A 20,619-nucleotide genomic window follows, 5' to 3' on the forward strand; every position below is an offset into this window, starting at 1 on the left:
GTTGACATATATCTCATTATTTGGATTAAGTTTCGTACTTTTTATCTATTTATAACAGTTAAATATGTATTAAGTTTGTACAGATATCATCCATTTTCCTTAGCTTTCATTTTCTTCAACTACCAGACCTGCTTGAAAAGGTAAGAAAACATTAAGTTATCCTTGATTTCTTTGCTCTGTATAAAAATTATAATTCAGTGATGATAATAATTTAATTAACAAATGCATTATATGTACCAAAATTAAAGGACATCTTCGGCTTCTTTGAAAGGTCTATTTTCATTATAAATATATAAACCTTTGAAAGAATATTGATATTTAGAAACTGAGTGAGGGTGAGTGTTCAATTTACACAGAAGAGCATTAACGGAAAAACGCATAGATTGTCCTACATAGAATCTGTATCTATCCTGAGCAAAAACCGCCTGTCCTTTCCGTGTTGTGTGTAAATGGTCATAAGGAATAACATTACTAGTACTACTACTATTGTCTGTGTAAATTGATCCTAATTCTTAACACTCGTTGTGCTTCACCGCTGTCAAAAAATAAATGGTACCTTTGATATTTATGGATATTTTTTCAGTCAATTGAAAACAAATTCTGGAGTTTGGATTTTGAATTGTCTGTAAATCTGACTACGTTTTTCTTTTAATGAGCAATTAACATTTGCATATTTTCCAGATAAGGAAAGTACACGAGCATCTTTCAACTACATTGTATGCAATGTGTGCACGCACATTATTATAATGTGCATAATTTCATATCTTTAAAAGTTACAATATTTTGTAATAAACACTACTTTCCTGTTTTAAGTATTATTTCCTTTGTTGTTGCCATATATTTTTTGTTTCAATCAATAAATGCATTAACTGATCGCAGAGTGAAAAAAAAAGCTATAGTAGTGTATTACAATGTTACCATCCATTGAAAACAGTATATTAGTTGCATATGAGTCATCATCAACAACAAAGTAGTCATTTATAGTGTACTGGTAACTAAGTGTTGTATTATTTATATAGACATGTATTATAATTTATATTTGTAGCCTTTGTCTGCGATATCTGTAATTAAATTATTTCTTTTGATAACCATGTACACACTGGTATAACATAATTTATTATTTGTATAATAATCAGGCCCTGGGATATAGCCCATCGTCCTCTAATGTTGATTTCATGCTGTGTGAAATTTCTCCTTTCATTTCATTTATTTTGTCTCATACCTTTATTATAGGTATTGCAACTCTTCCCAATAAAACTAAACATAAAATGATTTTGTCATTCTATGGGATTCAATCAATCAATCAATCAATCAAAGTAACATTTATTTCTCTTCTTGTCTTTCATAGAAAATAAAAATGAACAGGTCGGATCGTTTATGGCCAAAATCGCCTGCAAGATTTTTAAAATTAAAAACCTAACTTATAGATAATCAACCGAAGACCACCTACATAATTAAACTACCAAGCGTATCAACTTAACCTTTTATATGCAACATAACCATATTTTAAGAAAATTAAAAAATCTGAATAATCTTATCATCAAAATTGTACGATCATGGTTCCATCTTGTGGACTGATTATAAATATAAAGACAATTGTTTTATTAAACAACTGTTTACCTAATTTCATATTTCAACCTGATTGAACTTTCACCAGATTTAGTAGATGCATACAAAGAACATAAGTTATACTTTGGTTCTAAATTAAAGTAATTCTAATTAATAATATCACGTTTGTATTCGTAAATAAGAGATCTAATGTTAAACAAGACAAAGAAAGAATTAAATCATTTATGCTTAAATTCATATATTTATGAATAGTGTATAGTATTAGTATCTTAACAAAGACTCTAATATTTTATTAAATAAATTCATTTATACTTAATTTCATATAAATTAATAATTTATGCTAATATTAAACAAAATAAACATAAACAGGCAGATGAAATAATAAATTTCAGGTAAATACATTTAAACTCATGGAACATTTTAATTATCTAAAAATCTAGTACATGACCTAAATTCTTGACCTTTCTTTCAGAATGTTCTCTCTTATGTTAATATATTTTTTAATGTAAATATTGAATTAATGTGTTTTCTCATAAATATTAACTTTATTATGCATATAATATTACATTTTACGAAGTAATCAGGTTTTCTTTGTACTTTGTTCGACAACAAAAGATATAGAAAGACTTGTTTTTCCAATTCCTTATAATTTATTCTACAGTAGCATGGAGAATATAGTTCTCCTAATTAAACCCCACTTTTTCAAAAAAACTTTTTATTGATTACATGAAATAAAATTTGAGGTTTTTCAGCATTTAGTCTGATTTATTATTAAACACAATTAAGTCCCCACTTTATAAGATAACCTTTTAGTTGTCTTAAAAAAATACAAGAAAGAAAATTGACTTCCATTGGCACAATTAAGTGACAATTCTTCCGTTCATTTCCAAGATGGCATGGGAACAATTGTTTGACATCCAATGATACCTTAGTTCATTTTCTTCTTTGTTGGAAAGAAGGGTTGTACCATTTAACCTCCAACCAATTTCCCAAGCGTTACCTAGTATTCAATCAAGGCAATCTAACAACAGGACACTGAGCTTTCCTTGCCAAGATAGGAACTCATAACAGTCCTTTGACCTTTTGTCTGGCTGTAACAAATACCAACAGTACTGTACTATACATTATTCGCCACGGCGCGATGTCTGTTATAGGCCATGGAACTGATCTTGTCGCAGCCACAGATAAACCCTTTGATCTCTGGAGCTCAGCATCCTGTTATTAGATTGCCTTGATTAAATTACCAATTCAGTTTTTGCACTCAATTCCTCTTATATAAGTTTTGGCAAATAAAATCATATTTATTAATTTTCCAATTAATTAATAAATCTTTCTTTCTTATTTAGAATCGAGTAGTTGGTCAGAACCCAGGCGAAAGAAATTACCACATCTTCTATGCATTAATACTAGGGGCTCCAGACGAAATGAAACGTAATTTGCTATCATTATTTATTATTTTGTATTGTTTTAATAGACACACTATATCATCATCATTAGTATAACATTGAATGAAGTATGTCACGTACAGAAAGTCTGCAATAAAATTTGGTGTTGAATATAGTTTATTGTTGTATGATAGAACAGAGTAGAGAAAGCTTTGCTTCCTAAATGAAATTTGTAGATGTACCTTGAATTTAGAAACGTATGAAGTCGTAGCTTCCGACTCTTTTCAAAACATTGTTCGATGTTTGGAGCAAACTTTTAGGTTAGGTTTAATATACAATTCTCCAGTTATACAGAAGATGTTTTGGCAGATTCTTTAAAACATTACCATCTCCTAATATATTAACTCTGGTTGTTAAATATTCAGCCAAAAGAAAAAGGAAATCAAAATTAATACATACTAAATTTGTTTAGGATTGTCAAAATTGTTACTTAAAGCATGATGGGGGAGTATTTGATTAAACTGAGTTTTACAGTGGTTATTCGATTCTTTAGATTTTTATATTATACTCCGCAAGCTAAAATATGCATTCATTTATCACAGTACAGTATATCATACAGATAACAAAATTGACTTCAAATATACAATTTTTTTTTGAATTCCAACTAATTATTGATGACCGCTTATATAAATTTCATAAACAATATCAAATATTGACTTTTATTTTTTTAGAAAAACTTGGACTAGGTGCACCAGAGAAATACAAATATATAAACCAGAGTGGATGTATAAAGGATCCAAATATCAATGATCAACAAATATACTCAGATGTTAACGTGAGTATTCAAATTGATGTTTTTGTATTATTATACACCAGTATACACTGGTGTGGATCGAGATCTCTCTTGAATAGGTAGGGTTATAAAAGGAAGCCTTCACCTCTGTTAGGGTGGAGGTAAGAACAGTGTTCACACACATACAAACAAATAACATTTTCAATACAAAAACTAGATTTGAACTTTGCATGGCAAAATCAATATATGGCCATGATGCACATCAATATCTGAGTGAGACTTCATTACCAATACTCCTCTCATGTTGTAGTTACAATTATGTGATATTTTTTCTTACAAATAATCTTCAAATTAACATGAAGATCATGTTAATAAAGTTAACTTCTAATAAATCAAATTACAATTTTCATGCGTTGTAAAATTTTACGAGGTTAAAACATTGTCACGTTTAAAGCGTTAAGTCCGGCATGACTCAACATAAATTTCATCATGATTTATACACGGTACAATAACATTTAACAGAAAAAAAAACATAAGTGCTAGAATTTAGTATCGTATTCTCAAAGCATCCATTTGAATCGTAAAATCACATGAGTTGGATTTCAGACTAGCGGTGTACATTAAAACAAGTGATTTTCATTGGTAGAAAGAATATAAATAACACTTTGTAGGAAGCTTTTAAACAAGTATCTCTTTAACGCAAACATTGTTAACATTATAGTGACTGTCGGATACATTAAACTAAAGTGTTGCAATCACACTAACACATTGTAAATAATGTAAAAATGTTCTAACAAGAAAAACACAATAACACATCTTAAGGTATGCGTAGCAGCGTACCACAACAGTTAGAAATGGTGACCTTGGTGAAATTTTATACAAAATCGGATAGTTTTTGTTTAAAAGATATTTGAAAAAAAAAACATAAAAATAACCGTAAGAAAATAATTACCTCTTATATTTCTTGTAGTACAGGTAAATTTAAATACATTTTTATAGACAATTTTATTAACTGAAAACGTAAATAAAGAGTGTCTTTTTGCCTACAAGAACAGAAGTACTAGGCCTAGCTGTGAGATTCCACTGTGGCTAAAATCTCTCACACACATTTGGCCTATTATACACTACACTGGTTTTTCATTGTTTTCTTCACTCCTTTCCCTAATCTGCCATATCCTATTAGTTATTTTGTTTAAAATTTAACTTGTGTTTTAAGTTATATTCTGTATTCGCCAGGAACTTAGCTTTACAACATAAACATTGAGAACGTTCCATGTGTAAACATTGGAAATTTAACATCCTCAGCGATTTATTACATTTACTAACATTTGTTCTCCCTCCTTTGATACTAAAGCTATTATGAAACATTCTTAATACAATATACAACATTACTTTGACACGAAATGTAATATTTTTTGTGCTATATTATACAGATTTCTGATAAAACACAGACACATTATTGAAAACATCAATTATCGCTTTGATACAAACATTGTAAATAACATACGCGAGATGAAATGGCAAACAGGCTGTAGAATTCACAGGCAGACTGAAAACTTCATTGTAAGAACAGAGACACAATGCATGATATCAATGGTCTCATTGGCATGTTGTAAATAACCGGAGAGAGGTGAAATGTCCAACACGCCATTGATGAGAGCAATAAGACACTCGTTTAAGCGCAAGAGTCCTCTGGTTACAAAAGTGATACTAACAACTTCTAGCAATTTCTAATTCAACTTATCCATTAGTAAAAGTGCTTTAAGCTATCACAATCTACCTTACTAGATTTTCTATGCATAGATTTAATATAAGCTCTTAGGCTGACAACAAAACTATATAAAAAATGAAGTTTTTTAATTAAAAAAAAAATATTATTATAATCAAGTAAGCCGGTGTTGACGATTTTAAAGTATTTAGTTTATGAGATTATGGTGCTTCTTCCTTATTTACAAAATTATTGAACAAGTATCATTGCCCTGTCCATTTATGTGCGCTTATCAAACTGTGCCACTTATTCAAGTTCACACAATTATATGCATTTTAGCAAATTTTAAATTCACATTAATTGGTTGTTTCGTCATCAACTAGTATCAATTAGGTAAAAAATTATTGTAATTTAATTGTTTGCATATACATATCCTGTTTTCACTGTTTTAATTATTAGGCATTTTTAAATTTAACTATGTGTTATATTATTGTAGTTAATATTTAAATATATAGTTTGTGTTAGTAAGTAGTAGGTGGAGGTTCATATCACTGTTGGGCTGGTAATGTTACCGGAGGGAATAAAGGACGCCTTGAAACTTTCATCCGTCGGGCTGGTAAAATGATTGGTCTGGAACTGCTTTCCTTTACCGATGTGCACCTAGAACACCTCCAGAAAGATTTCGAACGCATTGAGTCGGATGCCTCTCATCCTCTCCACAAAGTGATCATAGACCAACTTAATCCAAGTGGTAGATTGAGGCTCCTCAGTGTGAAAACAAATCAATTTGCTAAATCCTTTATTCCCTCCAGTATCATCCAGTACAACAGGAAGTCAAGAAGATAATTTTATCTTGTAATTTTTTAGATGTTTTTATATGAATGGTTTTATGCTATATTGTTTTTATTGTGTTTTCTTTGTTATTATGACGAGCAATGAATTTCCTTTTTGAGGATCAATAAAAGTTATCTTATCTTATCTTGTTGATAATAATGGCTCTTGTACTGAATCTTCCTATGGACTGCTATTTATCTGTTTTTGTATGACTTGTAATTGTTTTTCCTGAATAAATAATAAAAATGGAATAAAACAGATACAGCTGAACCTACCATAAACAGACATGCTTAAAATGAAATCTATAAACTAAACACTATGTTTTAACAAAAATAATTTTCGAATTTATTACTACTACTACTTACTTTATACAGTAGCATAACATAAATAGTTTAAACTCTAGTTTGTTTACGTTTTGTTTTTAGTCAAATTATTACTGCATCTGCAAGTCTGATATTTTTTATTTTCTGTATCAATGCTATGTTGATATTTTTTTCGCACCTTTAAAATACACACCTGTAAAATGACCTTGGTCATTCCATTTAATTTATTCAAAATAAAAAATCAATAGTGTATTATTTTATTCATTTTGTTGTAATATTTATAGATGTTTACCATTTTACAAGGGTAATCCAGTACCTGGAGGGATGCTGGAAAGAGAATAAGCATTGCTTAGTGCGAGATTTCTAGTAACACCCACAATCATGTCATACACATGTAAATTGAGTAATGAAAGCATAGAAAACCGAATATTTAATTATGTTTTACATCAAATAGAGTGTGGAAATTGTTTGTATGTGAGGTTTATAAATTATATTGTGATAAAAAAAAGTGTATGAATCACAATCATTATCATGTATAAAAGATGGCTGACGTAAACTACATTTATTGGAAAATATAATATACATATACGATAGTTTTTTCAAATGAATTTTTGCATAAGGGAATATACGACCCTAATGAATACATATACAGTACACTGTATTTATAGAATATGGTTTCTTCTGTGTGTTGAATAGAAGGAAAATCCTCCATGCACACACAGAGCCTTCATGGAACAATTAGCGCTAACTCTGGTTGGTGGATCACCAACAATATCCGGGAACACATCATGACATCACATAATTCAAAGGCATTTACTGATATTTTAAATGTATATATAGGTTTAATTTCTTCATGAGAAAAGATTTTTTTTTAAAGAACCTAGTACATCTTTCGAGACGAGTAGGGGTTACCCCGCTGTACTATACTAGTTCACACACAGCCACTGTCACAAACTCATCATATATATACACTGTGCCCTCTGGGAGAATAGTCTTAGACTGAAGAGGCTACCCAGTATAAAGAATGAATAGAAAGAACATTTGTTTGTGTCAATAAATATTTTATTTCTAAAAAATGTTTATTTCTGTATATTTTTAGGAAGCATTAAAAGACATGAAGTTAAATGATGAGCAGGTTTCAGATATGTTTGAGCTTCTAGGAGCCATCTTGCATATTGGTAACCTAGACTTTATCACGGCCGGTGGAGCACAAGTGTCATCTATGTCAGGTAAATATATATATACAAATAATGAATGTTTATCAGCGAAATGGTACAAATAATTTCATGAGGTGAAAGATGGAAGGTTATATTTTCACGAAACGGAAGCAGTACTCCATTGTATATAACGTCGAGTGTGCTATAGACCCACAATCGTCTTATAGTGTGTTATAAAATATACATCTGCTGTTAGTAATTTAACACCAACATTATGAATCGAGAACAATTGGCGCACATTTACTTGACAGTTAATACTGTCAAAATAATATGTTTGCAGAAATGCAGTCGATATATTGTATTAAATCTATTTAGAAATAAACGGTTTATTTGGTGCTGTGCCGCAAAAACAGATCTATACAAGTTTTGATTTCTAATTGTTTACACATTTCAAACCAGTTAGGATATTGGATGATTGTAATAAGATGCTCATGTATGTATGTTACCATGGCAATCAACATAAATAAATCCATGTACTAAATTTCATAGGTTTCTGATATCAAAGGTGTATGTACAGTTTTGAAATCGACTAACAAGAACCAAATTTAAATGTCAAAATTTGCTTTATTGTTCAAAGGTTTGCATGGTGAATAAACACTAGTAAAGTAAGGTTTGTGGTACACCATGTATTTCCAAAAGTCTCATGGCACAAGAAGCTAGGCGCAGGCCTAAACCATTCAAAAAGGCAGCACTCAAATTTTGGATGCAGAGTAGAACAATTATAGACAGCCACACTACTGCCTGATTTTCAAACGCGCTCAATCAACAGCCTAGCCATGTGTTGCGCATTTCTGTTTCTCACTGTGTAACAAAAATTGCACTCATATACCGAAATGGCATATTTGATGATGTAAGAGTTCAATGGAGTAATTATTTAATATCATCCAACCCACAACCCACAATTCAAATAACAAGAATCTACTCAGGTCTGTTTAAAACAAAATATACCACATTTCCTGATAAATATTTTATATTATAAAATTAAGAATTTAATTATGTAATATACTATAATATACTGTAAATAAAATGTTTGTCTATACCACCTATTAAAATAAGGAAGCTAACAAAGATGTAGACTTCCTCCCTAAAGTTTATCTTATTCACACCTTAATTTACATAACAATAAATAATGTATAGCATTACTACAGACTGGATCATCGCCAACTTAGTGGCTCCTCCAATCATGATACTGAGGACCGAGTTTTAAAAAAACTCCAAACTTAACACCAAATAAAGTGTTACCAATTGTAGGTCACATGTTTTTATGCTTTCTTCCATGAGAGAAACATATTTATGGAATATAGAACCTTTTATTTTTCAATAAATTTGTACACTTAATATTGCAACAAATTCTCTTTAATAGTAATATTGTTTTCAATCCATTTTAAACTTTTTTGAAGGATTTTATAAATTCTTATATAATGCCTGTTATGTTTGTATATTGCAGTACTGTATATTCCTATTTTTTCTATTAGTTGTTCTTGACTGATTTACTTTAATTAAAAATATTTCTATTTGCAGTGCTAAAGCAAGCAGCAGATTTACTAAGCGTTGATGAATATCAATTAGCCAATGCTCTCACAGAGAAGACTCGTCTACTCAGGGGAGAGCTTATTAGTACTCCACTTGATGAACATCAGGTAATTTATGAAATATTTGGTAGGCCTACTAGAGGTTTTTTAAAAAAACAAATTGGATTCTTTTGGATTGGTAATAGGGTATGTGAAGTGTAGAAAGTGGACTTCAGCGAGGGTCTCCATACTAAATTTTAAAATTTACAATGCAAAAGATATTTTCAGTTCTGGCACTTCATTTTCGGGTTTTTTTATATAAAAAAACGTATGGAAATATTCTTTCTGCAGCCAGTAATCAGCCTAACCAGGTACCCATTTGTACATCTGGGTACAGTGGAGAGAGGCAAATATAAGTAAAGTGTCTTGTCTAAGGAAACTGGCAATGCAACAAGCACACATTAAACTCAAACTCACAATCGCTCGATCACACACTACACCACACGCTCTCAGTATATACAGCACTCTATGCGATATTTCCAGATGGTCTTCTATCCTAACTTTGGTGATCTGACAAAGTTTCCATAATATAATGTCATTATATCATCAAAAACCTACTCAAATTATGTAAATATAATTAATGTTATTTAACAATTTAATCACTCTAATTTTTTATATTTTACAGGCACGTGACTCACGAGATTCGCTAGCAATGAATTTATATGCCAGATGCTTTCATTGGATTATTAGCAGAATTAATGTGAGAATTCGGACCAAACCTACATTCCATTCTGTTGGAGTTCTCGACATTTTTGGATTTGAGAATTTTGAGGTAAAAAATTATAATTCTGTTTACATTTATTAGTTATACATTTTAACTGAATTAATAATCAAGTTAAAATATGTAACAAAATTTATTAACAAATTTATTTAGAGAGCTATAATTAAATATATTACCAAAAGAGATGTTTCTTCCTTATATACATATTTGAAGGTTTTAAACTACTTTTGAAAATTATCCGCCATCGTAAATCCAACATAGGTTGTGTTTTGCTTATACAAAACATAAACTGACTATTTATCTCATATAAATATTTAATAGCAGAAATAGTTTTTGTCAGTAGTAGAATTTTGGAATTTGAGTAAAGAAAAAAAACATGGCTGAATCACTTATTCCTAATCACTTCCTATTAAAAATCTCATTTGTTTAATCATAATAAATGATTATAGATTAATTACTATTTGCTATGCAAACATTGATCTAGATCAACTTCCTTGTGGTAATCTCATGCATAGCGTACTGTCAGTCGTGAATTTCAATTTATTTCAAGCTTACAAGCAATTTTGTATTTTACAAATATTCAATATATTCCAATTTAAAATATAAGGAAATAAATAAATAAACTTTAAAAAAGTAAATAGACCCAATAAATAAATTGTTGCTCTGAAGATGTTGCCATTATTTGCACCCCTGACAACATAGTAGGTACAAAAACTAGATTTCAGGGGTGGGGGAATTTAAATACAATTCAAGGTTTTGATGGAATAAGAGACAATGTAATTTTACAGATTGACATATTGACATATTGTATGTACATGAAGGGTAACTCAAATAACATATACATTAATTGCTTACAAGTTCACACACACATTATATCTTTTGTCAATCTTTTCTTTTTTTCTTTTTTTTGGGTAAATTATACAAAATGAAAATCCTAGTAAGTATGGCAATAAATTATAAGGAATGAAAGAGGAAACCCAAGATGTAATATCAATTGCCAAATTCCAATTGTGAATAATAATAATAATAATTAAATACACATTATACTAATTCTAACACTACAAGAACACACACATCATATCAAACATTCATAGTGACTAACTATCACTTATGTACTTCTTATTGAAATAATCTAATACACTATCAGTATTTGAATAATGTGAATCGATTTGAGCAGTTTAACATCAACTTTGTCCATGAGAAGATCAAAATCATATTGACCAAGAGTATATTGACCAAGGGCTATCACTTGCCTACTTTATTTACATATTCTAACATAATATCAATATTTGAATATACACAGGTGAATCGATTTGAGCAGTTCAACATCAACTTTGCCAATGAGAAGCTGCAAGAGTATTTCAACAAACACATCTTCTCTCTTGAACAACATGAATACAACGCAGAAGGCCTAGATTGGGTTGACATTGATTGGCAAGACAATGGAGAATGTCTTGATCTTATTGTTAGGGTAAGAGCTTATCAATGTAGTGTACATCATTAAACACAAAAACACAAAACCATTCTGCCACAGCATAGGAAAATAACACAACATAGTGAAAAACATCATGTTGCGATATGAGAGATGTAACTGATAATAATACTTCATTCATCATTGTTTAAAAGTTTAAATTTGTTTTTAAAATTCACCTTTTTGACTATTTTACTTTTTGTGCTGTGCTGTGAAACCTTTTGGTAAAGAGCACCTTTTAAATATTCAGATTTTTATTATTATTTAGTTACTATTCTTGTAGCCGTCTTCTTCTGAAGACACATGGTCGTCATTGAAAGATACATATATTGGATGAGAATAAATTAAGAATCCTGCATATCTAAATTAACAAATTCTTTTTCAATTTCTACTAATGTAATTAAAAACCAATAATGAAAACAAACCAAAACAAGGAAATAAAATCCAATTTCTGAGAAAATATATTACAACCATTTCAATGGACAGCCTGTCTCACATATCAGCCAAGTGCCACTTGCTTACCTTTTCATGGCAGGGCAGTGCCACTCATACATATTCATGAAGTACCTCTCTATGTTACTGAGTGTAGTTTACATCCGGTTTTGTTTGAGAAACTGATTTCACAGTTTATTCCAAATCCAGACAGATAATAATGAACAACAGTTCTTAGTAAGTTTTAGGCACATTCAATCTACCATTCTTAATAAAATATTTTAAATAACAATCTTTGTCTTGCACACAGAAACTTGGATTGTTATCCTTGATAGATGAAGAAAGTCGATTTCCCAAAGGAACTGATGGAACCATGTTGGACAAGCTTCATAGCAACCATGCTGTATGTATTTACTCTCTTCTCTAGATATACCATGCTTTGAAATACAGACAATTACTGAATGAAAAACTTTTTTATATGCTACCCCAGTATATACATTTCTGTGACATTCACTTAATTCGGATTTTCTTTGTCTACATTTGAATTCTGAATCTGGGCCACTGTTGCCCATCTTTCTTTTCTGAAGTATTAATTACAATTAGGTATACATGATTGTCACAAAAAATCAATCTTCTTCCAAGCTAATGATATGTAGTGACTTCATACTTAAACTTCATAATGATAACAAAATGTGATGTGCCCATATATGGACATGATGATGTCATATCACTACCATATTTAAGCATATCATTACCATATTTGGGCATATTTTTTGTTGTCAAACTGGTTTAATATTATACAGAGCTTTAGAGTTGTGCAATGAGACTGATAAGAAACTTTATTTTATTTGAAGTTTTTGTGAACTGAAAAATAGAAGAAAACGATGGTTTAAGTAGATTTGAGTTAATTTTTATGAAAATGTATTCTGTATCTCCACAGAAAAATGGGTTCTATATCAAGCCCCGTGTGAACAATTCTAAGTTTGGGATCAAGCATTATGCTGGTGATGTATTTTATGAGACAACCGGCTTCCTAGAGAAAAACAGAGATACATTCAGAGATGAGATGCTGACAACAATAAAAGAAAGCAGGTTTGTATATTGTTTAATCATGGGCATTTTGAAATACACTGTGAATATAATCGAATCTTCAGGACCCAGAATTGGCATTGGTGGTAGTGGTAATACATGACATCATTTCTACAGTACTGCAAAGGGAATTCATGTGTGCCATTAACTCTCCCAAGTCTAAACTTTCATTCGTCCACAACCTTACAATTGTGTTGTTAACATTGTATTTTTGTTTAATAAAAAAATGTTAAATAAAATAAGTTGATCTGGCTCTATGGTTAAATTAAGTTGAATTAAATTGAACTCCCTGAAAATCTTTAATTTCAATTTCTATTTATTTCCACAATATAACAACAAGTATATAATATAAATAGCATTATGAGAAAATAGTAAATAGATAAATGTGAATAAAAATACAATGAAAAAGTAGCTCAGTGATGTGGAGGGAGAGTTAGAAATAATTCTAACTTACTATATATGACCAGTTCAAGGTGCTGACTGTAATGTGCAAGGACCCGCTAGAATAATATATTTATGTTGTTTTCAAAAAATAAATCAAATATTCTTTATATATTTTTTATAGGTCTGACTTCATATATGACTTGTTTGAAGACATGCAGGAATCATCTCAACCAAATGCCGCAAAGAAGAACAGAAAGAAACCAACCGTTAGCTCACAATTTCAAGAATCTCTCCACTCCCTCATGTCCACACTGAGTGCTTGCAATCCTTACTTTGTACGCTGCATTAAACCAAATTCCACAAAGGTATGTAAGTTTATTGAGTTGCTTTCTAGTCAAAAATCAAACAGGATTTTCGATGGTCGGATTCCTGCTTGATCCCGGCGCAATCCCACTTTATCGTTCCAGAAATCCCGGCGGTCAGGGTTCTATAAATAGTAATTGTGCCATATAACTTTAGTTTTTTATGGTATGTTTCTATCTTCAGGCTCCTAATGCATTTGAAAAAACTTTAACTCTCAATCAACTGCGATATTCTGGTATGTTAGAAACGGTCAAGATCAGACGGGCAGGCTTTCCTGTTAGAAGGTTATTTGATGACTTTGTTAGAAGGTAAGAGGAATAGATTTTGGTAAATGTTAATGTTCTTTATGTTTCATTCACAAATACCTACTTTCCTATGATAATGCGTTTCCATGATGCTCAAGCAAGTAGTAGTTAGTTATAAACTATTTTAAATGCTGCACAGGATGGTGTTATTGCTTTCAATTCTCTGAATTCGTGACTGATTAAAATTCTTTATTTTACTCTGAAAAACAATAAATATCAATTGTCATCTATGTAGTCTGGTTTCTGAGAGTATAGGCAGGATAGGAATTTGTGATCATGCTTTGAATGCTCAATTTGTAACAGTCACGGTTTTAGTTACTGGGTCGGTAAAATTGATCCTAAATTTAATTTCTAACGGTTTCCATTAGACTGTTATTTAAATTTATTTTAACATATTTTAACCAATGTTTAACCACTTTTCTTGTTCATTAGGTACCGACCATTATTAGGCAAAGATACACAATCATCGCACTCTCAACACAAATGTATTTCCTTACTGTCATCATACGAATCCACAAACCAGAAATGGCAAATAGGTCGCACTAAGGTCTTTCTGAAGGAGGACTTGGAGATCAAACTAGAGCGGGATCGTGCTGAGAGGGTGGAGACCCTTGTTACAAAAGCAAAGGCATGCTTTAAAGGCTACAGAGCAAGGTACGTTTAAACATTTAAAAAATGAATTATGATTTTATTCAATCTATTTTTTTTCTTTTATACACATCCAGCAGCAAGTAACTCAGTATTACAAGATGAATGAACCATATCCATCATGCTTTTAAATCTCATTTGAGGTTAAAGTTAGGTTCCCACAATAAAAACTATCAATAAGTATTATTATTAAAATATCAGTAATTATGTTATATGACATTATAGCATTGTTATAGCATCTTAATGGATTGACAAAAAACTTGAGCAATTGAGAAGTGAGCCCTCTATCACATTGCAAATATTGATATATATATATTTTGCAAAGAACGCTCGTTGAGCTTGTGCACTCTTTGTGTTCATAATCAGTGTACCATGTCCCGCATACCTGGCTCAGCCTATATATTGTGCCAGTTCTGCGGTACATTTCATTTCGAAACCTGAGCTGCACTGACGAGATCTAATAAGATCGAAACAGTACTGTCTGCAGATTGGCTATATATCTATATATAAATTTACGTAAGGGCAAAATTCGGTAAATCGCGCCTTACTTCTAGAATTTTTACTCGATGGTATATACAGTTGGTTCGTACTTTCGGTACTGATTTTAACCACCTGATGTAACCCTGTTTACTAATTAAATTAAGTTAGATAATTAGTTATTGACGATTAAAACGAATTTAGGTTCAACGATTTGCCCCAAATAGGGGTGTTTTCCGATCGTGGTATACACTGTCTAATGAATGTCCATGGAAAAATACCCGCATACAATAATACGAGGATGATTCGCATTTTCCTATCTCCTCCTACAATAATTGTTTTTAATGGCTGAAAACGGGTTGAACAGCTCGAGTACAGTATCATAATGTTGAAGACAGGCCGATTTTCTTAAAAAAATAATATTTTGATAGATTTAATATACGTTTATACAAATGTATTGATTTGCGATGAATGGAACATTCCAATCTCTGTTCGACAAGTTTCTCTCTGTTCCACAAGTGTCTATTCCCTCATGCGTCGTAAAGGCAAGTACTGTATACTCATAACAGAAATTCGATCCATTTTTTTTTCAATCTGTACTGCAGAGGTTGGATATAGATTTTTTTAAACGAATAATGAGCTAGCGTTTTCAGTCGCCGTATATTATGTACAAATCTTTATTATTGCAGTTAAACCACCCGCATCATCACCCTTCCCTCACTGGCATGAGTAGTAGTAGTAACTAATTAAGTTGAGTTAGATAATTTAATATTTATTGACGATCTTAAATCGAATTTATAATTTGCCCCGAATAGAGGTGGTTTTCACAAATTGTTTTACATTATATAAACATATACACGTCGTAGTGATGTATCGTTACATGTACTGTACACTTTCAATCGACTAGGACGGTGATAGTTTCAACAAAGTATTACATCGCAATGGTTTACTGTGTTTAGTGGTATATTATTTGTAAAACATGAAAACAATTAATATTTCCTTACTAAATGGGATAAAGAATATATTTAAAAATTTTTCCTCCTTGCACCCATCCTCTTCCCCATCCCTCAACACTAATGTTACATACAAAACACAACTTATTAAGTTTTAAACAGTTTCTCTTGCGGAAGGAATTCCCAGGGTGCTAATTTTAGTTGAGTACATAAATCAAAGTGTCTATTTATTCGTTCCTGCAATACGTACATTTGAAATCGCCAGTGTTTTAACGCTGAAATTATTATGTATTCAAGAACCATCTGTGGGCACGACCTAGATGGTACGCGAGCGAAGCGATATATATATATATATTTAATATTGAAGATAATCAATTACTAAGCAAAAAGCGCATGTTCCACACTTAATGTGGATGTATCTTTTAAACTAGGGTGCATGATGTGTGCATGCAAGGTTATTATGACATGTTTCCTCCCTCCCCACCTCGATCCATTTTGATGCTTTAGAGGCAAAAATCGATGACACATCGATTGACCTGACCTGGGTAGGTCGTTGGTCTTTGCAAAACAAATCTCCATATTCTTTGTGGTTCTTGACCTTTGGCTTTCATTAGAGGTTGCCTACATTTTGAATGATTTACATTAATATAATAAAACCTATTATCATCATCGTACATGCTAAATGTATCTGGCATTAAGTTTATCTGTTGTATTATGATCTGACCCTTGCAGCCTCATGGTTAAGTTCTGTGTGATAGTTTCTATGTTCAATTCAAGCCAGAGGTCATTTTAGCATCCACGTGTATTGAATATTTATGAACAAGATTGTTACACTTTTATTTACAATGATTTATGAAATAATGAATGCATTTATCAATACGACTAGCTTTTATCAAAGCCCTAGTGGCTTAATGGAAAGACTATATTCTAATTATATTTAATAAAGTTGAAGTTCAATCTCCTTTAAGTTTCTGAGCCATTGGGAGTTTGTGAATCCTCAGGAAGTTTCTGACATCCTTAGATTTCTAGTCCCCTCACTTGTAAACTGCATTAGGAACTCACAATTTTTGACCACTGGGAGTTTAAACATCCTCAGGAAGTTTCTGATATCTTAAGTTTAGTGTAATGATCCCCACATTTGTACACTGCATTTGTACTAAACTCACCATTCTGTTTTTGGCCAATGGGAGTTTAAAATCCTCAGTAGGTTTTTGATATCTTAAGTTTAGTGTAGCCCCTACATGTGTACCCTGCATTATAGGTACTGAACTCACCATTCAAGTTTGTGATATTCTGTGTAGTCCTCACATTTGTATACTGTACCATTATAGGTAATACAGTACTGCACTCCCCATTCTGTTTCTGACCCACTGGGGAGTAAGAATCCTCGGGACGTTTGTGATATCCTAAGATTTGTAGTCTCTCCTTATAGTTCTATACTGAACTCATCTTTCTGTTTCTGATATCTTAAGTTTATTGTAGTCACCAAATTTGTACACTGTATGTACCTGGTACTGCACTCACCATTCTGTTTTCTATGGACCATGAGAGTTTATAAATCATGAGGAAGTTTAAAATGTGAAATGTCCTGACCCAATGGGGATTTAAAGAATCTTTAGGAAGTTTGTGATATCCTGTGTAGTCCCCACATTCTATTACTAAAAAGATTAAAGATATATTGTCTCCCTGAATTTTTTTTTATGTTTTTGTTGAATATGACATTTTAATGTCACATAAATAGTAATTAACTTTGACCAAAAATTGAATCACAAAAAGAATTTACAGAATGACACCACAAGTTTAATCTAGCTGCGATTTTCTTTTTCCATGCGTGTTTGCTTTATTTCTTTGATTCGCATGAGTGCTCATTTCCTGAGCTTTGATTGGTTGCGCAAACTCTACTAATTTTCGCTGAAAAACTCAGAGAACTAAGATTCAGGGTTGGGAAGATGGAAATATGAATAAACAGGCATATACTGACACTTTCAAATTTGACTAGTGCAAAACAGGTTTGAGGTTTCAATCTCACCACATCATAGAATCTGTGGTTTAGTCTAATTAAACATCCGACAAATATAGACAGTTGAAGTCATTTTTGTTTTTCCTACATTTCCTTGTATAGTGTTTCTGCATTTCCTTAAGAACTAGCGGATGTTCCTTCATACATGAACATCGCACAATTGTGTCTGTTTGAACTTGTTAGCACCTGTTCCTAATCTAGAATGAAGTAGAAAAACTTCTGCAGTGTCTAAAAATAGATTAGCAGAAGAATCCTCCTGTGTGTACAACCCCTACCTTCAATGCTGAGGAAGACTAGAGAACCGCATTACATAAGTTGCCTCCAGGGACATGTGTCTAAGCAGCTCTATCCTCTGTTATGTAATTTTTATGTTAAGGATGACTCGTCAATATCTTATGCAAAATTATAGTTTATAAATAGAAAATTGAAAACGAATCAAGTATATTAATTTTTAACTCGAATTCATGTTACAAATATTTTTTTAAAGTATTACCGGTATTGTTTTTTTTTTGCTTGTTAATTTTTTTCCCATTGGAAATAAGTTCATCAGGATTTTTATGAGCTACCTGTAGTCTTTCTCAGCTTATTGAATATTTTGTACATTCTGATGTCCTTTGATATTTTGTTTTTATTGTAATTGTATAATATATCCATATCTTTAATATATATATTTTTTTTTTACTGAGATGATTTATGTATTGTACTATGAACTTACTATGAATTTACATGTTTTTTCTTATTATATTTCAGGAAAGCATACAAGGCGACAGTTGCAAAGATAGTGTTTGTACAAAAGTACTGTAGGGTAAGTATTAAAAAAAAGTGCATTCATTCCTATGATATAAGGGCTTTACCATTATCGCTAGTTCAACTAGTTAGTTAGTTAGTTTTTTATGCAGCAGTAGTAGACAGAAGAATCTTGGATATGGCAATTAATGAAGTTAATTTTAAAGCTTGTGAAGATTAATTGAATCAAACATTGGATTGTCCAATTATTGTCAGATGATGTTTAATGGAAAATGAAATTCTAAAATCTAACACAGTTCACAGTGTAGAAGAGGCTACATGTTTGCAGTTGACTGTTCAAAACAGTTGGCATTCCCAGGCTTTTGAGAGGTGAACATATCCCCTATTCCTATTTAAAGTTTCACATGTGCTTGGCTATACTCAACAACATATAAAGTATCTTCTTTATAAAACAATATGTAGATCAAAAAGGAATATTTTTAATTAATTAATTAATAGTATGAACAGAAAAGCCTTCAAAAACATGAACAATCTCCCCCCCCCCCCCCTCCCCCCATGGCACAATATATGAGTCACTTATATAGACTTAATGTGAACATGTATCAATAAGGATATGATTTTCCTAACTGTGGAAATAAATCTATTGAAACACTCCCGACTTGTGGCAGCCATCCAAAAACATTTATCAAGCCATGAGGAATAGATTGACAAATAAGGCCTAAACTTAGCAAGCCTCTTATATGTAATTTACAACGTCCGCGTACTTGACATATACATCTATATCATATGCTTACAGAAGTAATGATATAATGTCTGTAATTTGCAAATATCTATATCCATATTCAAGTCTTACAGATTATTTTGTTTACAGTTTTTTATATAAGGTTAGCTGTGTTTCTGAAAATCGCAACATTATAAATTCAATTTATCATTATTTTATTAGATATTATAGCTCATTTAAATGTAAGTTCACATACGTTAGAGATATATGACGATAATGTTTGGATTATGAAAATTAAATTATGAAGTAATCCTGTTTTCCCACAGAAAACAAATTAATGTTTTGATATCGTATCGATATTATATTGGTAAAATTTAAATCTAATATTTTCTGAATGAATGCCAAATTTGTTTTGAAATTTTAATAAACAATAAAATAAAAACATGATATTTAAATTTCATAGTGAATTAACTTCTCACTCGCTTCAAACTTTTACTTTTGACTTCAACAAAATGTGCATAATGATGATGTAATTTAGTTTGATCTATTTCAATATCCTAAAAAATAATAAATTTTAATATAAACAAAATATACAAGTCATCCCAGGGCACAGTTAGTTTCCATTTAATTTGGCTGTCTCAATGCTTAAGGTTATTCAGTCAATTCGCAGCATGCCATAAAGACGCCTGTTATCGCATTTCGTGAGGGTACTGACTTTGGGAAGCTTTGTGGTTTTTACAAGAAATACTTCAGAGAGGTTTATTTGTTGTCGAGGTATAATCTCTGTGCATTTGGTAAACAGGGGCTGATCCTTACATACTGTATTAATAATAGTCTGTCAAAAATAGATATCAAACGGTACTGTAGTTCATAACTTCATTTTAGCTG

The 20,619-nt window shown here is 31.2% G+C and overlaps 1 protein-coding gene across 9 annotated transcripts in view; it reads left to right on the top strand.

Moving 5' to 3' along the window:
• Positions 1-20,619, top strand: part of LOC140054739 (unconventional myosin-X-like) — a 101,786-nt gene that overhangs the window by 42,761 nt on the left and 38,406 nt on the right. For all 9 annotated transcript variants that reach the window (XM_072099818.1, XM_072099826.1, XM_072099849.1 and 6 more), the window contains exons 6-18: positions 127-140; positions 2,916-3,000; positions 3,686-3,789; positions 7,712-7,841; positions 9,351-9,469; positions 10,026-10,172; positions 11,425-11,592; positions 12,335-12,427; positions 12,965-13,116; positions 13,679-13,862; positions 14,044-14,168; positions 14,598-14,819; positions 19,014-19,068. In XM_072099818.1, coding sequence (XP_071955919.1) covers positions 127-140; positions 2,916-3,000; positions 3,686-3,789; positions 7,712-7,841; positions 9,351-9,469; positions 10,026-10,172; positions 11,425-11,592; positions 12,335-12,427; positions 12,965-13,116; positions 13,679-13,862; positions 14,044-14,168; positions 14,598-14,819; positions 19,014-19,068 — 1,598 coding nt within the window. The remainder of the gene's footprint in view (positions 1-126; positions 141-2,915; positions 3,001-3,685; positions 3,790-7,711; positions 7,842-9,350; positions 9,470-10,025; positions 10,173-11,424; positions 11,593-12,334; positions 12,428-12,964; positions 13,117-13,678; positions 13,863-14,043; positions 14,169-14,597; positions 14,820-19,013; positions 19,069-20,619) is intronic.

Source organism: Antedon mediterranea, chromosome 1, assembly GCF_964355755.1.
Source record: "Antedon mediterranea chromosome 1, ecAntMedi1.1, whole genome shotgun sequence".
NCBI lineage: Eukaryota > Metazoa > Echinodermata > Crinoidea > Comatulida > Antedonidae > Antedon > Antedon mediterranea.